The following is a 21,049-nucleotide window of genomic DNA, read 5'->3' as shown; positions in this document are numbered from 1 at the left end:
TTTATACGACAGTTTCAAATACTTCACAGCTACATCGAGTAGATTAGCGGTGGGTTGATGGTTCTGATTCGTCGTTAAAGCAAGATCAAGCACGCAGAGCGCAAGGATTTCACGGGCACCGTTTGCGTTAGAGCAAAGAAGCCGAGCGTTCGACTCTTGAGAGGCTACGAATGTCTCTAGCTGATTAGTCATTCGAGAGCTCCAGTAACCACCTTGTGCTGCTCGACGAACATTCTGAATTATTTATATTTATTTTATAATATTAAACATTAATTTAATGAAAAAAAATAAAATGCTTTGTAGATAAAAAAATTAATAAGAAATTATAAAATTATTTAAAATAAAATAATATTAATTAATTAATTAATTTGAAGAATAAAGTATGCAACCAAATTTCACGTGCATATAATTAAATCCATTTAATGTATCTTATGTTTGAAAAAATACATTTAAACCAATTCATAAACTATAATTCACAATATAAAAAATAAGTTATAGCTAATGATTTTTTTAATTAGATTTAATAAGTAAATAAATAAGTGAAACTTGTAATATAATTATTGTACGTTAATTATAATATATTATTATTGTGTGAAAATTACCTCCAACATCTGAAATTCTTTAGTTTTTATAGGATAATCCAAAGTGTCTGATGCATGAATTTGTTTCATCATTTCTTGCCGAAAATTTTGCATTGCTTGTGAAAATCGAACTTGACCATCTAAATACGTATTTCTCATATTAAACATCTGTAAGCAATTTATATTTGTATTACTTACACAACTATCAAAATGAAGTTTAAATTAATTGAAAAATTAATATCAATATTGTGTATTGATTTTCATGTCTTCTTAATTAATTTTATAAATAGTCTGTAGAACAAAATTTTTAATTTATTAAATAAGAAATTAGAAGAAAAATATTATTTGAATTGACAGGAACAAATACGGTGTCATTATGTTTTATCATACGAGGATGATTACAATGATGACGAATTGAACAAAACATATTAAATTCATTACTAATAACACAAATAAATAAATACAGATTGTTGCATTTTTACATTATAATATAATAGGAAAATTACTTGGTTATAATAATTCTACAGACAAACGTGGTTCTATGAAAAAATTAACAACAAACATAGTGTATAATATTATAAAAATAAGCCTAAGTATTATACATTTATATAACGAGATTATAGTACAATTAATCTTTTTTGTAGTCACAAATGTTGTTACTTTTAAAATAATACTTTTAACCAATTAAAATACTTTAAAATATAAGGATTACTAATATTACCACAGAATTCCATAATTTTAAAATAGTGACAAATAAAAATAGATTTATTAATTGTTACTAGTTGAACAGTGTTAAAATTTATCAAATCAATTGTGCATTACATTTTTATAATGATTTATATTGATATCACACAGTGCTTTCAGACACATTCTTTGAAAAATAAATCATTTATAAATAAAATTGGAATTAATCTAAATGGTTACTTGTATAAACATGTATAAACAAATTTAAAAGTGCTACAAGGAATTTTACAGACATCCTTAATGAGCTATTCGGTTTATTCATAATCATTGAATGAAATCCAAGAATTGAAAAATTATATATACCTCAATAACTTCTTGAGCTTTTATGTAATTGCCTTTCCATAAACACTGAATAACTAAGCTTTCTTTAGATGCTAACATTAAGTTGATAATTAACTTGGAGTTACTGTGTTTCATTACGACACCCACTAACTCCACAGTTGGTGCATTATTCTTAGCTTTTCTTCTGAATTTGTTTGCATTCAGATTAGTATCTATCGAACCTGTGTCTGAAGATAGATCAATATCTGATTTTTTATCAAATTTACTTTCTTCAGATGAGCTCCCAGTTGGCTCATTATAAAAAATAGATTTGTTTTTTAAACGAAAGTTAAAGCCATGTTTTTCATCTAAAGTCTTAACTAAATCATTTATAGTGATAAAAGAATCCTCTACATTATCCTTATTTTCAATAAATTCTAGGCTTGTTAAAAGCTCTATACGCCATAAAGCATCTGTAATAGCTTTATCTACGTTAAAAATACTCTTTTGCAAGTCTTCTAAATCTTTTGTGATTCTGCTTTCTTGTCTTAGTTTGGCAAAGTCAATACTAATTTGAACAGTGCATCGTTTCAAATGATATAAAAATTGATTCACAGAATATTTATTACAGATAAAGCCATGTCTATATTTCTCTGATTCTCTGCTTTCATAAGCTAAGCTTTGACTTTCCTTCTCCGTTAGTGCAGTATCATAATCTTCTTCCTCTGATGTACCTTCCGTAACATCAAAATGTGCATTATAACGCAGAAATAACATGGAGAATATGTTTTCAATTACTTCTAACCGTAAATCCAATGGACTTATAACATTCAATAAAGATTCTATCTCTGAATAGAGATTTTCAGTAATTTCTTTTGTATGTGCATTGTAAAGTTCATGCATTAATATAGCTTTTAAAGTAGTTTGCATGATTTGATATGACTTAAAAACTGTCATAGTTTGTTCTTTATCTTTTAATAGTCTCTCTATTTCCATAAAGTCACATTCATGAATGTTAATACTTTTTTTTAGTACTGTGAGTGTGCAAGTATTTTGTAATCCACTTAAAATATGTTTCACGGATAAATTTTGATCAACAACGGTAGGTGCATTCTTCTTTCTATGTTTTAAAATCCATTTAACTATAGTTAATTGACAGTTCAAGTATGCATTAAGATTTATAAGTATTGGTTCGTTATATTCATATCGGATATAGGAACACTTGTTCAATATAAAATGTATTGATTCACAAATATTAATACTTTTTTCACATATTTCTTCTTCAATGCTAATTTGAATATGAGGTAAATTATGGAGAAAATGAATCAATAGTGATGGCCAGAGATTTCTGAGAGCTGAACAGGATAAAATCTTAGAAATCTCATCATAGTTTTCATTACTTAGGAGCACTAAACACATATTCTGTAACAATAAATTAATAATAAATATATATAAATAAATAAAAATTATCCAATAAAAATTTATGAAATGGATTGTACCATAATATCTAAGACCCAATGAAGACCACTTATTATTATTCTCAAAGTTAGTTCTTTAACATTCAAATTAAATTTATATAAATTGTTGTTAGTGAAAAATATAACACTACTAATTTTTTTAACTGCCTTTATGCTATCGATAGGTGTTGATCTAATATTTTTGTCATCTAAAAATTGATGCCATTTTTTTAAGAATTTAAATGTCTTTCTAGAATATAGAGCTAATTCTATTTGATTATTATCATATATCATAAAAATCTGTGAATAAAGCCAGGATAGTAGTTCATTTTCAATAGATTCCGTTATATTTAATTTTGATAAAATACACAATAATATACTATAGAGTTCACTTATATCTTCTTTTCCTATTAGTAATTTGAAAATGTTCAAATAAATATCTTGTAAAATATAATCTAATGAAAACAAAGAAGCAGGCCATATGTGCATTAAATTATTAACGAGCCAACAAGTTAATGTTGGTTTTTTAAATAAACCAGTTTCCAAAAAATGAAATAATTTATTAGAAACTTTATTTATATGCAAAAGGCTTCCTTGTTCAGCATAAAAAACTGATTTAAATAATTCTAATAGTTCCTGCACATATTAAAACATTGGAGATTATACAAATAGTATAAATTTTCAATAAAGATTTTAGTTTTCTTATGTCACATTTCATTTAACATATTTAATAAGCTTTAAAATTGATTATATTATTTTAGCTTCTTAGTTTTGTTGTCAATATGACACAATAGAACTAAAAGGTTTATTTAAGAAATGTAAAATATATTTGTAATTACAAAAAAACACTACACCTTCTTTACTATTTCTGGAATTTCATTGTGAATTAATTTTAAATTATAATGAAACTGAATAAGATCCAATTCTATGGTTTTTGTAGAATTATGTTTATTAATCCAGAATAACAATGTATTGCTAATCCATTCATTTTGATCATTATTTTTTAATGTAAGTCTGAAAATTATAACGATAAGTAAGATAAAAAATTTTTAATCTATTTTTTTTAAAGACAATCATAACAAAGTATATTTTATATAACATTTAATTTTTAATGTGTATTTTTTGTTAAAACTTACACATTAGTATTGATTAATTTGCTTAAGTATTCAATGTCATCTCTAGTGTAATCAACCAAATGGTTTTCGATTTCCTTGGCAAGGATGGTGGAAGCTGTATACCATAACCTCGAAATGACATATTTTTGTATCTCGAGTAATTCCAAGTTCTTTGACATTTTCTATAGTCATAGAAATTTACACAATTCTGCAGCATCTCATTATTCACCATAAAATCAAGTTTTTACGATGTTTCACTTAAGGAAAAAATAGAAAAATACAATCAATTACTGTTTTATTTTGAAACGTCATTCTACAAGCAACCAAAATATGCGTAATATATGAATAGTTATCTATCTTACTGCGCAGATTCCTATTTTCCAGATTTAAATCAAGTTAGAATTTTGCTCGAGACGCGCGCGCATACAAAAGAGATAGAAATGTATAAATTTTTTTTTTAATAGTACGATTCGACAGTTCATCTTAAATTTAATGTGTTTATTTAATATTAGATTTTTCATTTATATAGACTTTGATTTACTAAAAAAAAAAAAAAAAAAAAAAAAATTTTATAAAAAAAAAAAAAAAAAAAAAAAAAAAAAATTAATTTATGATAGGCTAGTTTTTCTATTATAAATATTATATTAAATTCAATAAATTAATAAATCATTACTTTATTATATTAATTGTACCCATTAACTCATTTAATTTTATAAGTTTAAAAACTTAATTAGAAAAATCTGTAATAACAGGTTAAATAAATTATAAAGTAAACGATTATAATTATATTAAATAACATTTGTCATCGTAAAAATAAATGTATATATTTTTATCAATATTTTGTACATTTGTTAATTCTTTTTTACATCAGTGTCATGTATCGACTATCTGACAGACTATAAAGAATCAAAACAGGACGTGATTTATCATTTCGAACTTCCCACATTTCCTCACAAATCTGCTTAGTGTACTTTTTATGACGTGGATGCCTGTAAGATAAAAAAAAGTTATTGTAACAATACTGACAACAAGTGACACTGAATTTAAATATCACATTATTTCTTAAGTATCTTTTCCTCTTCGTCTTATATTATTTTATTATTAAACTATGTTTTATTTTTAAAATTTAACTTTCAACAGTAACTTGCAGTTTATTAATATTTATCGAAATAATACATACTTGTCGATTATTATTTGAATGCTTTTTTGTAAGTTTTGTTCGTCCTCATCGATTTCCAAAAAATTAGTAATGGTTCGTACCACGGTCATTTCAAGAAAAACTGCAAATACTTCGATAGGAACCTTGTGTGATATTCTTTGCATATAAGAAGACATTTGTGCAAGAATGGTGTTTTTATAACTTCTTCTGCCACTTCCAGACATTTTATCCCTACTTGAAAGTACGAAGTTGATATTAACATTAATAGGAGTATTTGATGAAACCATCACGTCTGTATTAGTGCTTAATTTATTTTCTGATCTATTCAAGGTTATCGGCACCACACTTTCCGTCTGTCGTTGAAAATGCTCAGCTATATCCTAAAAATAGTATTTTCATCATTTTTTAAAAAAAATATACAATCTGTTAATAAAAATGTACAGTAAAATAACAAACTTTACTCAAGCACTAAATATTTAAATGAATTTATTATACAAAACATGTTTTCAATTTTGTAATTGTTTATTCTTATCAATAAGAAATATGAAAATAACGATATTATTGTAAACGAATAAGTAATGTTTAATGAAAAATTAATTAATTAATTTGTAACAATAATAAAAATAGGTATAATCTTACTTGAACGCTAATTTTCCGTTCTTGATATCTATCTCTTTCCCATGTTTCGATCCTCAAACTGCCCTTTTCGCCGCTCTTCAACATAACAATATGATTAACACCATTTTCCTGGCAGTATTCTAAAATTTCTTCGGATGTAAAAAAATCTAAGCAGGTAACTTTAAGCCCGAGTGTCCAAAGCTCACGAAGAACGTCGGCAAGTTCTTTTTCACGTCGAGGAACTCCATCTACACAGCAGACAGCTACGTCAATAGCAAATTTGTTTTCGTAACACAGATCCGTCATTAATTCACCTGCAGCACAAAGTAGTTTGTCTAGGGATATGCTAATGCCCACACCAAATTGTTTGCTTTCTTTATTGGTCATACCCGTACGCTCTAATATTTGCCGGAATGAGGCGAGCATCTTATCGTACCTAGTCAATTCAAATATTTTAATGTTTATAACTTTTAATATTAATTTGAATATTAATTGGAATTTTAATAATTTTTAAATTATTTTTATTTTATTTATTATATTGATTATATTTATTATATAATTTAATTATAATTAAATTTAATATATTTAATTAATTTTAATATTAATTTGAATCTATATAACATGAATAGTTTTAGACTTCTTTTACAATATAGATTTATTATAAATATTATAAAATACTTTTAGTGTTTTAAAAATCGATCATTATTGATGAATTTAATTTTATATGCTACTTTTATAAATTATGAACTAATATAAATTTTAAAAAATGTAACAAGTTCTTTATGTCGATTAAAAAACATAAATAAAATAATAAAAAATGGTACCAAAATTTGTATTATACCTTCCGCCTGCTGCAATAACATCTTGACCGTTACGCCTACGCCTTCGTTTTATTTCGCATGTAACTTGATAAATTATACCACTGTATTGTTGAATATTATGTACTAATAATGGAAGTACTGTAATTGGCCACTGAAAAAAAAAATCCAATGAGATGTGTAAAGAGTTTGAATGAAATAATAAATTTGTATATGTATAATGTGTATTGAAATTTAAGAGTTTAGTTATATTTTTTTATAAATTTGTTTATAGCTCGTTTTATAGCTACGTTTGAATTTTAAATAGAGAATCACTTTAATTACCTTAACACCCAAAGCTTCTGCATTAGCTATAACAGTTTCGATTTCTCTAAGACCTTCTTTCGCAAGGGCAGCTGCATCTCCTTTTCTTCTAGTAATTGTCTTGAGTACGCTCGCGATTTTTGTAACTGAACTTTCAGTCTCAAATAGATTAAAAAGAGTTTCCATAGCTTGATCAGTAAGGCACAAACTTATCAGATGAGTTTGCACTTGGAATCGAGAGAATTTACCATCACGAGCATCGCACAATATTGAGTAAATATCTTGATACTTTTCACGCTCTATCCCGCAGTACATGAGAACGGCTTGTAATAGCGATGTATGATTTATACGAACAGTAAAGTTACGCTCCTGTAGTTGAGGTATTTCGTTACAAATTTCCCAAGCAATGGATATAAGTTCTGCTTCGGTCATCAAATTGTTACCCATTGGACTTATTATATCAAACGCGCACTCGTAGAGCTCTCGCGGATGAAAACCATGAACCTAAAGAATTATTCAAAAGATTATTTAAAATTAATACGTTATTTCACATACGTAATTATGAATTTTTTTTAAAGATAGCTGAATTGCCTTACTATGCAATAATTGGTATTATGAATATAAAAATTACTATGTCTTCTCGAGCTGTTTCACATTTACTTAAACATAGTTATATAATATGTCTAAAGAAAAAAGTAAATACAAGTTATTATTATATACTATGATTAAATTAAGAAACTTTGACAAAATATTAAATCATATTATGATATTATATATATATATATATATATATATATATATATATATATATATATATATATATATTGTATAAGTTTTTAAATTCTAATTCTACATTTATGTTTTTCTCAAAGAATATTTAATAAAATTTACTACATATTGTATATTTCGATTATTATTGGTAAGTAAATTATTATATTAAAATAATTAGTCTTTTATATAGCTTTTATTTATGTACGAAGATCAAACTATATTTAATGTCTAATTTTTTCAAATGTAATCGAAAGGGCCAAATCCATAGACACATACAATTTTAATTTATATGAAATATTTAAAGACGTCATGTATAAAATATACGAAATCATCATATATCATTCATGAATCTATTTAATTTGATTTCATATAATTTGCTAAAAATAAGTTAACAACTTCAACTAATAAATACATTATTATACAATAATAACTACAGAAGTATAATTATGTAATTATAAGAATTTATTTTATTTTAAATGTTTCAAGGTTCATTCTAAAATTTAATTTTAAAGTCATTATTATTTTAACAAGTATTTTTAATAATAAATTATATTCAATGTCTACTTCGTGATAACATATTCATGAACAACAAACTTACAGAATTAAACAAATTTCTTACTGGTTGAATTATTATGAATATAAATTATTTTTATTTAAATTTTATTTTATGATAAACAAATATTTTTTATGGCAATTTTGAGAATTAAATGCTTATATCATTTAAAAAAATGTTCTTATTTCTATTTATTAAAAATTTAAACATGAAATTATTCATATTTTGCAAAATTTAAAATGTTTTGATATTACAGTTTAATATTTTAATTATACATTTATATACAAATAACAAACAAATATCATTAATAAAATTTTCTCTTTTTCTATTACCTTTTTCTCTCTATAAACTCTCTCAATCGAATATCTTCGTATATTAGAAATATTATTCCATGCAACGTATCTAGCAAACGGTGCGCGCAAATCGTGTGGTATAGACACTACACTCCCGGTACGTGTCATTAGTCGAACGCAACTATCAGTTACATTATAAAGTGGACCTGATTTAGGCATAAGTAGTGGAGTTGTAACATTTATACCTCCATGTTTTTGAAAGACTTCTACAACTTTTGATTTAATATTTTCTTGAAAAAAGCGTGTTTTCGGTAATACAGAATTCGTTGTTACTCGAGCTGGTAAATTCATATCATATGTTATATCCTCTGCAGGCGTTACCTCTTGTGAAAAACAAGAAGCAACGAGATATTTATAAGCTTTACTCTGAACATTAGACAGTGTATGACGAACCATTTCTTGAAGTTCTGCCTCTTCTAGTTGGGGAGGAGGTAAATAATCAGAAGCCAACAACTCTTGCGATGTTGGTCGCTGACTTGGATCGTGATTTAATAACCAGCTGTTGAGAAAATCCATATAGTAAAAATTTTATATAATTTGAATACATGTATTTTTAATTAAAAAAAAAAATTTGGGATTACCGTAAAAGGTGAATTTGACTAGACATACCCCTTTCATTTAATTAAAATAATTTCTGTAGATCGAAGATTTAAAAAGACTTTCTCTCTTTCCATTCCAGTTATGTATGGCTTATAACACATTTCAAAAAAAATTATTCCTAAACTGTAAATATCTACTTTTTGATTATATATAGCTTTTGCAGCTTGTGCAGACAATTCTGGTGCTACATACAAGGCTGTGCCAACTTGACCAGTCATTGAACCCAAATCGTCCATGTCAAAACTAACGCCTATAAAATCATAATAAAACCTTTATTGTTATTTATTTTAGTATTAATTTTAAATTAATTGTTTTGGATATTAGAATACTTTTATCAGTTATTTGACATTCTTTTTCAACTTCTATGGTTTGTGTTAGAGTTGAAAAAATATTTGTTGTTGCTAGACCGAAATCTCCAATTTTTACATGATCATTGCTATCTAAAAATATATTTACTGGCTTTAAATCTCTATGTATCATTCCTTGTTGGTGTATATGTGCTAAACCTTCAACGATTTCTCTAAACAAACGCCAAATTCGTTCTTCATCTTCATACAGTCCGTTATCAATTGCCGTTCTTAATGTACTTTTTTCACAAAATTCCATTTGTATATACATAAATTGAATCTCTTTCACTAATATACCGTCTTTTTCAATTTCACTTTTATTTTTTTCAACAACTAAATCTTGAGAGTTTTGTACGGAATCTAATGATTGTGACATTTCATCCTTTTCAAATTCTATACTATCAGAAGAGTCAATTCTAGTTCTCATGCTGATTTGATTATATATTAATTTTAAAATTTTAAAAATATATGTTTGAATAAATAAAGTATTTATGATTAGTTGATCATTTTAAAATTTGTTTAAATTAAATTCATTACTTATATTAATTAGAATAAAATGTTATATTATAATAAATCTAATATAATAATTAAAATTTTAGATAAAATAAAATAAAATTATCCCCTAACAAGTAAAATTATTTTAGAAAACTTACATGAAAGCCCAGTCTTCGTCACTATCCGATACATCACTAGAGTGGTCACTGTTATCCTCTTCACTATCTGCTGATAATGCAGCACTTGTTCTGGATTCATAAGAAACATTCCACTCAACATCATGCATCGGTGGAGCTAATTTTTCAATGTTTGCATTCCCCAAATACTGTACAATTAAAAAATAAATAATAATGATAATATCAAATAACAATATAAATTATTAAAGAAATTAATAACATATAGAAAAAAAAATTAATTTTATGCAAATAAACTTACATCGTCAACGCTCGATGTTTTATTTGACGTTGACGTAAATTTGATTGAAGGTGTAATAGATGGTGTAAATCTACTATGTCTTGTGGAATCATCAAGGGTTGCACTCTCGATCCAGGAATTATAATACCGTACGACATTTTCGTGATTTAATCGAGACAGCAATTTTACCTCGCGCGTTATTTTTCTATTTAACTGTTTGTTTTTGGGATTTAATTCAATTCGTTTTATAGCATATATACCTCCATCTAATTTATTTCGGACTTTTAAAACATCTCCATAAGCTCCCTTACCCAGCCATTTAAGTACTTCGAATTCATTTTGAATTCGTGATTGTCCACCAAAGGCAGGGAGATAAAAATGCATATCAGCATCTGGTTCTTGTTCTGGCTCGACTCGATTTTGTTCTTGATTACCATCTAGTCTTGGAGGTGATAATCCACGTTCAAGTGGTGCCCGAATAAAGCAGTGTTGTAATAATTGTTCTGCAGACCAACGAGTTCGTTCATCACTCACAAGACATTTGTTTATAAAATCTCTTAAATCTGGCTAAAAATAATATATCGCTCATTATTGTAATTTAAACATCTATAAATAATAATAGTTTTTAACAAAATGAATTGCAAATATTACAAATGAAACAGAATTGAACATTAAACAGTAATATTAATATCATTATATATTGTAATTATTATTGTTTCAAATTTATTCCTTGCGTATAAATTAAATTAATTAATATTAATAGAATCAATTAGTAGAAAGATATAAATATATGATTTAATCACAAATATTTTGGTATGTATTGAGGAATAACAAAATTTAATTTGACATAATTATTAAAAAATTTTAATTTATGACTATATAATTATTGATCATTTATTTTAATAATAAATAATATAATAAAGTATAAATGTAGGTATATTTAATTTTTAAAATGTGAAGATTGCAATTAATATAAAAATTTATTAAATTAAAGTAATTTGCTTTTAAACGTAGAGTCCTATGAATTTGTAATGATACTTATTTCAATTATACTTATTTATTTCAAATCAAATTATTTTAACAATGAAATAAAAACAGGACTTATAAAAATAAATTAAATTTTTTAGCGTATATTATGATTACCTGTAATGTTGAATCAACTTTTATATCTTTATCTGAAATAATTGTACCTCTCAATAAGGAAAGTAAAAGAATACCAAATCTATAAATATCAGCTTTTTTCCCTCCTCTTCCTTGAATTGTAGGAAAGTCATGCTCTATTTTAGCTAAGCAGCTTGCTTGATAAATATCTGATAGTCTTTTATCTAGAGAAAAATCAGACAGCTTGACAACACCAGTGCGATCAATATGAATGCTTGAATCTCTAAGATTTTTATGAACAACATTATTTTTGTGGAGATATTGAAGGGCAGATAAAATTCCCATAGCTAAGTACCTAAGCATATCTGTATCAACTGGAATGTTTTCCATGAGGAAAAATGAACACGTTGTTCCAACCTATAAAAATATATTTGTAATATTTTTTTTATCTAAATTATTTTAGATATAACTATTTAATTAAATTAGATATATAATTTAACAATTGCAGATGCACATATTTAATGTATGTAAATATATATAATCTATAAATAAATATTATTATAAGCTAATAAGTATTTGTATGAATGGAAAATTAGCTATTGAAAAATAAAAAAAATTTTAAATGTAGAAAAGAACGATTTGAATACTTGTATATCATAATTTACACTTAAATTTTTTTGCTTGATAAGAAATATTTTTCCTGGGCAAATGCAAAAATAGTTTGGAGAATCTTTGGAAATGGACAAGGTGGGAAATCATTTCAATATCTGTTTGTATTTTATTTAAAATTAAGTATCTGAAAGACTATAAAATCTTTTTTTTTTAATTCATAATGTATGACTTAATATTTTAATTGATTATTAATTAAAATAAAATATTCTTCAAGTAAAAAAATATAATTACCACAAATTCTTGCAAAGTATAAATTATTATATTATCTTTATCTTGCAAGTATTTCATATTTAAATAATGTACAAGATTGGGATGGTGTAATCTATGTAAATGATTTAGTTCTTGTTCAATGCTAGCAATTTGTTTCATAGAGTGTTGTAAGTTTGATGTTTCATGATTTTCATGATCTTCAGATATACCACATTTTAATGTCCACTCTGTAACAGCCAATAATTCTCCTGTTATCATATCAACGCCGGCATACACTACGGATCCCTTTACACTGTGACCTAAACATTTTCCTCTATGTATTTGTCGTTCGCCTTTGTTATTATCAAAATGTAAAAGCTTTGTCCCTCTATGCTCACACAATGATCCTTCAGAACTCTCAGATGTACTCATACATCTTCTTCTAGAATAAGTTCTGATTCGTTCATGTGGAGAAGATGGTATCGATTGTGATAAAATAGGGTCGGATTCGAGCGATAAACGTGCTGATTCGCGGCGATTACGCATTTCTGCTTTAAGTGCTTCTTTTCGTTTTAAAATTTCATCTTGTAAAACTTGTCGTTCTTTATCTTCTTTTAACTGTTTTTCATGCAATTCACTTTGGATTCGTTCTTGACGTTTTAATACCATTTCTTCATAAAAACTGCTGTATCCTGGTTTATTATGTTCATGAAGAAATTTTTGTACATGCTGACAAAGTTCGAAAACCATAACTTCACCTTTTAGCTGTTTTGCCAAATTTTCTAATTCAGAGAGATGAATTGCTATTTGTTGATGAGATAAACCTCTACTATTTTGTAATTGAATTTTGGGAACTCTAAAAAATATTTAAATATTGATATTTATATAATTAATATTTGCACTACATTAAAATAAAAATGAATAATATATAAAAGTTTCTTCCAATTTAATCTAGTAATACAAAGAAAAATTTATAATAAATAGTAAATATTAATTAAATTTTAAATAATTTAAATAACAAAATTTGATTTAAAAATGATTAGATAAAATACTACCGTAAAAAGAACATAAATAAAGTAATATTTGAATTTATTTCAATATATTTAAATATTACCTCATATACAATACAGTATATTAATAAATATGTTTTATTTCTATTAATATAATGTTTTTATTTTAACAAACTTACTCTTTAGGATATTTATCTCCACAAATAACATGTAAATCAACTTGAACATAAACTTCTGCTGGCCCTGACATTCCTTTTTGCGGTGTGAGTGTAACAGATATATCCAACGGTTGCCATTTTTTCTTTTGTTTATTTTTACGATTATCATGTAGTTCATCTCCAAAAATGGACTATATTTATGTACAAAGAAAAAAAATTTTAAATATACCTGATGATATTTTACGTTTGCATAATGTTATATGTATTAATCTTACTTTTAAAACTTCGAATTCATTATTTTGCCGATCTTGGTTTGATTCAACTTGTGACATTTTGCGAACTAATTGTTAAACGCTCATTTTAAAAGAGCCTCTATACAACGCGAAGTTTTGACTTGTAGTTCTAAATGTATTTACAAACGAAACTAAGTATACTAGTTTAACCTCAATCGTATCATTCGAACGTAATATTAGATTATGATGAGATAACGGTTTATAAAAAAATTGGCAATAGACACACTAATGCCTATAGAGTTTATTATTTACTACATGATGGTAATTCAATAAAAAATTACTTATGTATAACAAAAGTTTATATGAAAAGAGGTATTTGTCCCATGTTTCCTTTATTAAGTTCAAAAGCAACTGCAGAATGAAAAGTACCGACTACTTCTGTGGAGTATATTCATTTATTGGAATAAATGACGTAAATTGACAAAAACAACCAACGTTCCATTATAATCGATTCTGTTTAAGCACGACTATCTGATATTAAATTGAAAGTTTTGTAATCCTTACAGTAAAGAAAGCTAATATTAATTTTCATAGAATATGTAAGAAATTATGTGTTATTAAAGTATATCATAAATAATATGATGCACTGACATTGTGAGAATGCGGGAAATAAAATTATTTTTATTATTCTTTTGTATTGATTATTAACTTTGTGCATTATTGTGCAAAATATGATGAAATTATGAATTTTCAACTAATATTACTATGATACATATTTATAGTAAGAGAGTAATTTTTTAAATTATAATTATCCAAAATATAATAAATTAAAATTTTTTTTAGATAATTTTAAAATATATTTTTGAAATAAAATATCCTCATTTCCATTTAATTTCATATACGTGCATAGTGGGTACACGCCACACCCATAATAATTATTAAATATTAAAAAATATGTATAGTTCAAGATAACTTTTAAAAATTTATTTTTTGTTTTCTAAATAAAATTTTTTTTTATTAGAGATATTTTTTTATCATCATTATACCTATAATGCTTAATTAGTAATATAAAAAATTATATTATAAAATATTTTATATTAAAGGTATAATTCTTTAACCCGATTGTTTGTTACAATTAATTTAGTTCAATGGAATACAAATATCAGAGGTTCCATTCGTATCATATAAGGAATAAATAATAATTTACATGATGAAGAGACTAAAAAATCAAATAATATTATAAAATCGAAACCTTATGGCAGTTATAAAATCCATCTCTATGATTCGTTGAACGGATCGCCGGCTTTTTCGCGCTAGTGTCTTACCTTGTTTTATGCATCTGACTTTATCTAATAATGTTAATAGTAATATATAGTGTATAACACGTAATATAGCTAGTAAAAAAAATTAAATTACGTAAATTAAAAAAAACAAAGGGACGATTAAAAAATAACACAAAATATTAAAAAAAATCAAGTAAATCATTTATTACAATTTAGAAAGCCGATTATAACTTGTTATTAATATAACTAATTAAGAAATATAAAAAAAAAAAAATAAAAAAAAAAAAAAAAAAAAAAAAAAAACGTAAAAAATGTTTTACATATTTGTTTTAAATTATTATTAATGTTCTTTTTATTTTATTTGGCTTGTTATATAAATAACAATAAAGATAATAAAAAAATAAAAATGAATAAATAAATGTATTATTTGCTATAATTGAGATCCCTAATTCACATGAGCTTTTTCATATTATACACAAAAAAGTAAGAAAGAGAAAGGAAATTAACTAAGCTTGTGTAATTAAATATATCCGTTTTCGAGATAGGAATAAAATCGACATATGTGACGAATTAGTATTTGAAAATATAAAGTTGCCGGCTGTTCACGATTTTTTATGCATGGCATTACATCGTGCTTGCACAGTAAATTCTTAGTAGCCGTTTGGTAAATATTTCCTATATTTATTGACAAAATGCATGCAGATAAAAATAAAAATAACTTTGCAAATACTTATAAGTAATTATTTATTATATACATAATTCGTAAAATATTGCTAGCGAAGCTCGCATTTCGCTTAATTCTGTTCATGTCATATGCATACGTGAGTGACCGCAAGCGCAAAGGGTCGGCCATCTTATGTATTAGCATCACATAGGTGATAGGCTAGCTAAGTGCTGACACTGCTGACGATTGCTTCGGAGTGCTAAGTGTTCTGGGTGTAGTGGAGCAGCATCACGTTTTCAACTTCAACCGCCCGCGTTGGCGACGTTAATGTACATATGCGCGCGCGCGCACACACGCATCTAGCCCAATAGAGGGAGACGAAGTATTGTACGATATAACAGCTTGAATAACAAGAAAGATAAAGAGAGAGAGAATTCTAGATAAAATTAAGAATCGAAAAAAGCGAGTATCGCGAGAGAAGTCTTCCGTTTGCCTCGATGCCGATCTCTCGAGACGGCGGTTAAAAGTGTGAATTGTCTAGCTTTAAAATTTTCCAGAAAAAAGAGACAGAAGTTGCTGCTGCGCGGGCACACGTCAACGCGGTCTTTGAGACAGAGAAAGAGAGAGAGAGAGAGAGAGAGAGAGAGAAAGTGTGTGTGTGTGTGAGCGAGGGGGACGAGAGAGCGAGTACGAGCGTGTAACAGAACGTGAGAGAGAAAGAGAGAATAAAAAGGTGGCCGCTGCCGCCTGTCTCGCTTGCCGGCCAGTCGCAGCAAAAGGAGAGCGCGTAAGGAGACAAAAAGAGAAAGATAAAAAGAGTAACGGAGATAGCGAGTTTACGCGTTTTTCCTCTTTCTCCCGGAAGGAACAGTCGCAGGAGCTAGGGGCGCTCTCACGACGTCGAGGTAAGCGCGCGTTGCGAGCGAGAGTGTAGGTGCTGTTGTGCCGCAGTCAAGGTTGAAAGAAATAACAGCGACAGCAGCAGCAGCAGCAGCGACAGCAGCAGCAGCAGCAACGGCAGCAGCAACAGCAGCAGCAGCAACAGCAGTAGCGGCAACAGCAGCAGCGGCAACAGCAACAGCAGCAGCAGCTAACGTTCAGTGCCATGAGCATGAGCGAGGAGAGTAACCCGCGTACGTTGTACGTGGGCAATCTCGACGTATCCGTATCTGAGGATTTGCTATGTGCCCTCTTCACCCAGATCGGCCATGTCAAAGGTTGCAAGATAATTCGCGAAGCTGGCAACGATCCTTATGCTTTCGTAGAGTTCACGAATCACCAGTGTGCGGCTACGGCCCTCGCCGCCATGAATAAGCGCGTCTTTCTTCAAAAGGAAATGAAGGTTAACTGGGCCACGAGTCCGGGTAATCAACCCAAGCTTGACACCAGCAATCATCATCATATATTCGTCGGTGATCTGTCGCCTGAGATTGAGACACAGACGCTGCGTGAGGCCTTTACACCCTTCGGGGAGATCAGCAATTGCAGAATTGTTCGCGATCCTCAGACGCTTAAGAGCAAAGGTTATGCTTTCGTATCGTTCGTGAAGAAGAGCGACGCCGAGGCGGCAATAGCTGCAATGAATGGTCAGTGGCTAGGCTCGCGCAGCATCAGGACAAACTGGTCGACAAGGAAGCCGCCGCCACCAAGGTCTGAGAGGCCTAGGCACGCAGCCAACAGCAAACCCAACTACGAGGAGGTACGTTGGCTGATGACGAGAGAGAGTCTGGCGATTATGGGCATCGACTGCTTCCCTTCGCAAACAGTCCTCTTGTACGATGGGTTTGTTTGGGTTAAAGCTCACAAAATATTCATGTTGACATATCTCCTGTTTCAGATTGAACATTAATTTTTGAATCCATGGAAATTACTATACATTTCATGGTTTTAAGAGTATTATTATATATTTGAAATTGGATGCTGTCGAAATTCTGATTATTTCTGAATATATTTCTTCTGGAATCAGAATACCATACAGTGTCTGATTTCAAGGAACAGGTGCTTTTAAAACTAGTTCAAACATATGTAAAAACTTCATATAAAACCACCTGTTTGATCTCAAATTTTGAGTTTTATTTGTTCGATTTATAAAAGGAATATTTGAAATCCTTAAATTGAATGTGTTTCCTTTTACGATGAAACATATATATTTTTTAATAATGCATCTGTATAATTAAATATATTTTAGCTTATTGTTTTTAATATTTTTTTACTTTAACAAGGAGTAATTGAATTATTAATTCTTTTTTATATCAAACAAACGAACTCTCAAAAAGAAATTTATATTTACTTGAAGTTTTGCTATATTAACAATATGAAAAAGAACAAAAACTCATAAATATCTCATTATGTAACTTTTTCTATTTTTTTTTATCTCCAACAATGCATTTTTAAATTGTATTTTTAATTTTTTTTTATAAGAATTTATTTGTATGAATTATTACAAAATTTCATGTATCCTTCAGTATGTCTAAATACTTAAGTTTGTATTAGTAATTTATTATCTGTAATAATTTGTTTCATATAAAATTTAATAACGATAATTAATAATAGTCAATTTAAACATTTTTAATATTACATAAATAATTAATTTTATTTCATATTCTCTAATTCAATTAAAAAACATAAAATTCAATAATGAATGCTATTTCCTTTTTTTCTTAATTTTTTTGAAACTTTTCTTTATTGTCAATTATTAGTATTTAAATTTTTTTATATAAGTGGTAATGTTAAATAATATTTAAAAAATACTTCATCTTCTTAATAAATACAAACTATTATTCGTCTTATAGGTATATTTAGATATATGATAAAACTATAACTTTATTAAAGTGAATTGTCTTTGGTTATTAATATGGTATTCATTTTCGTAAGAGTGATATTAAAATCACTTTCATGTATAAAAAATAAGTATAATTTATATTTATTTTCATCATTTGGAAATTTAGCTTGTATTATTGTAACTATATGATTATATATTTAAAATTTTTTTATGATTCATAATTGAACATTTTTTTGGTGTTCCTAATATTAGGTTTATAACCAAAGCAGTCCAACCAATTGTACCGTCTATTGTGGAGGGTTTACAAATGGGATTACAGAAGAATTGATATTTAAGACATTTGCACCTTTCGGTTCTATATCTGAAACTAGAATATTTAAGGATAAGGGTTATGCTTTTATTAAATTTACTACAAAGGAGTCTGCAACACATGCTATAGAGAGAACGCATAATACAGAAATAAATGGTAGCATTGTTAAATGTTTTTGGGGAAAGGAAAATGGTGATCCAAATAGTGTAGGACCCAATGCAAATCAACAGGCTCAGCAGGTTAGTGTTGAACAACTTTTCTATTTCTAATTAAATAAAAATTGAAAATAGTATAATTGTAATATTTTATTTTAATAATAAAATACAAGCAGCATTTTTGTGGCTATATAAGAATTTATATCTTTGTATTTAAGGCTCATTATATAAACGAGAAAAATAATATATAAATCTAAACAATATTTAATAGATTAAAATTTTTATGGATAAACTGCATTATGATAAATCCTAGAATCCCAACTTTTATTGAAATATATTGTATTAATATATTTCATATTAATATAGTCTCCTTGGTAAAATAAAATTTGTCTATTTTATTTATAAATAATATGAATGTTTTTAATAAAAGAAATTTAACAGACTTTAATAAGTGAAGTTAATATTAAATCAGTAATTAACATACTAAACTATATAAAATGTAGATCTTAAAATTGATTGTTCTATATCCATACTATTTTCAACTAATTTGATTGTATTTGACTTTTTATCATTTATTTGAAATTTTCTAACATTCTATTATTAATAACAGTATAATATAAGTTAACAGTAATATAATTAATTTAATCATTTAAATACATTTGCTTGTATATGGTAACTAATTAAAAATTATAATATCTATAAAATAATAATTATATTTTTATTTTAGTATTATTAGTAATATATTATTTCTCTGCAGGTTACAGCAGGAGCAGGTCAGTATGCATATGGATATGGGCAGCAAATGAGCTACTGGTATCCTCAGGGTTATCCACAAATGCAGGGTCAATTCCTTCAGCCTGCCCAGTACTATGGCCAATATTATGGCCAGCAACAGGCTCAATATATGAACAGCATGCGGATGCCTGCACCAGCGGCAGGTACATGGCAACCTGGACAGGGAGGTACAGCACCACCGGCACCGGCTGCACCCTTACCGCCGGGACAACAACCAATGGTAACTTATACCATGCCGCCGCAGTATCCCACGCAATGAAACGGATTGGCAGAAAATTTATAAAAATAAAAAAACAACAACAAAAAAATGACAGCTGAAAGTTCTGTACACAACACTTGACATAGGACTTCCTCGAAAATAGACTGATATATACCGGTCATCTTCTATTATACGTCTATTTCCATTACACACTCACACATACGCACATTCATATATGCGCATATACACGCACCCACACATATACGCGCGTTTAGAAACAACAATACTTGTACATTATTCGACAGTTAAGGCATTCATATAAACTCAAATGAATGATTTGTTGAATTAGTATACAGTTAATACACTTTCCTAGATATGCATTAAAGAAGAGTTAAAAAAAAAACAATTGTTTTTGTTTTTCTTATATATAGTGGATAGGATTGTAGAAGATAGATAAAACTTTTGCATTGTTTTGAAACAGAAAAGTTGGTGAAAATAAAAAAAAGACGGTATATATTTAAATCTATCTTCGAGGCTCCTGTAGAGCCCTGCATTCGTTGTGTAACGTATACTAGCATGTATGCGTATGATATGACCACTGTGATTGTTGTATTTTTAAATATCTTCTTTCTTTGTTCTCTACCTCCTTTCTATTCTTAATCTTCATGCCTTTTTCAAATACTATGTTCTCTTAGTTCAGTCATGTTATTGAATGGATATATTGTCACTTTTGAATGTTTGATTATTCATGTTGAGTCAATCATGATAATTATTAATACATAAGCGTAAAATAAATAAAAAAAAACGATAGCTAGACACAGCGCCTGTGATGTAGCTAGAATTTTTTGTAAGTACGCTGTTAAACACGTATGCAGGGCTCTCATCCAGTGCATAATTAAGGTGATGATC

At 27.6% G+C, this 21,049-nt stretch overlaps 3 protein-coding genes across 3 annotated transcripts in view; 1 reads left to right on the top strand and 2 right to left on the bottom strand.

Moving 5' to 3' along the window:
- Positions 1-3,156, bottom strand: part of Sptz (zinc finger FYVE-type containing 26 spastizin) — a 16,287-nt gene extending 13,131 nt beyond the window's left edge. Inside the window, exons 1-4 of the mRNA XM_011504392.1 lie at positions 3,086-3,156; positions 1,629-3,008; positions 603-749; positions 8-234 (exon numbers count right to left, since the gene is read on the bottom strand). Of these exons, the coding sequence (XP_011502694.1) occupies positions 8-234; positions 603-749; positions 1,629-3,008; positions 3,086-3,088 (1,757 nt within the window). The 5' untranslated portion in view covers positions 3,089-3,156. The remainder of the gene's footprint in view (positions 1-7; positions 235-602; positions 750-1,628; positions 3,009-3,085) is intronic.
- Positions 3,157-4,971: 1,815 nt separating this feature from the next.
- Gcn2 (eukaryotic translation initiation factor 2 alpha kinase Gcn2) lies at positions 4,972-14,163 on the bottom strand. Its single transcript, XM_011504367.1, is given in 15 exon segments — positions 4,972-5,147; positions 5,339-5,697; positions 5,957-6,371; positions 6,777-6,907; positions 7,078-7,560; positions 8,713-9,232; positions 9,315-9,356; positions 9,358-9,583; positions 9,663-10,108; positions 10,334-10,500; positions 10,611-11,156; positions 11,733-12,107; positions 12,594-13,407; positions 13,741-13,910; positions 13,995-14,163. Coding segments are annotated over 15 exon segments (4,878 nt in total). The 5' UTR covers positions 14,052-14,163; the 3' UTR covers positions 4,972-5,020.
- Positions 14,164-16,928: 2,765 nt separating this feature from the next.
- Rox8 (TIA1 cytotoxic granule associated RNA binding protein Rox8) lies at positions 16,929-20,821 on the top strand. Its single transcript, XM_011504366.1, has 3 exons — positions 16,929-17,598; positions 18,934-19,230; positions 19,904-20,821. Exons 1-3 carry the CDS (start codon positions 17,005-17,007, stop codon positions 20,198-20,200), a joined length of 1,188 nt encoding a protein of 395 aa, XP_011502668.1. The 5' UTR covers positions 16,929-17,004; the 3' UTR covers positions 20,201-20,821.
- The last annotated feature ends 228 nt before the right edge of the window (positions 20,822-21,049 follow it).

Source organism: Ceratosolen solmsi, unplaced genomic scaffold, assembly GCF_000503995.2.
Source record: "Ceratosolen solmsi marchali unplaced genomic scaffold, CerSol_1.0 scaffold25, whole genome shotgun sequence".
NCBI lineage: Eukaryota > Metazoa > Arthropoda > Insecta > Hymenoptera > Agaonidae > Ceratosolen > Ceratosolen solmsi.
This window is presented reverse-complemented; position numbering and strand designations above follow the sequence as displayed.

Coding starts and splice junctions, on each gene's coding strand:
- Rox8 (XM_011504366.1), top strand. CDS start 17,005: ATGAGCATGAGCGAGGAGAGTAACCCGCGTACGTTGTACGTGGGCAAT. Junction 17,599..18,933: donor GCAAACCCAACTACGAGGAG/GTACGTTGGCTG, acceptor TCCTAATATTAG/GTTTATAACCAAAGCAGTCC. Junction 19,231..19,903: donor CAAATCAACAGGCTCAGCAG/GTTAGTGTTGAA, acceptor ATTTCTCTGCAG/GTTACAGCAGGAGCAGGTCA.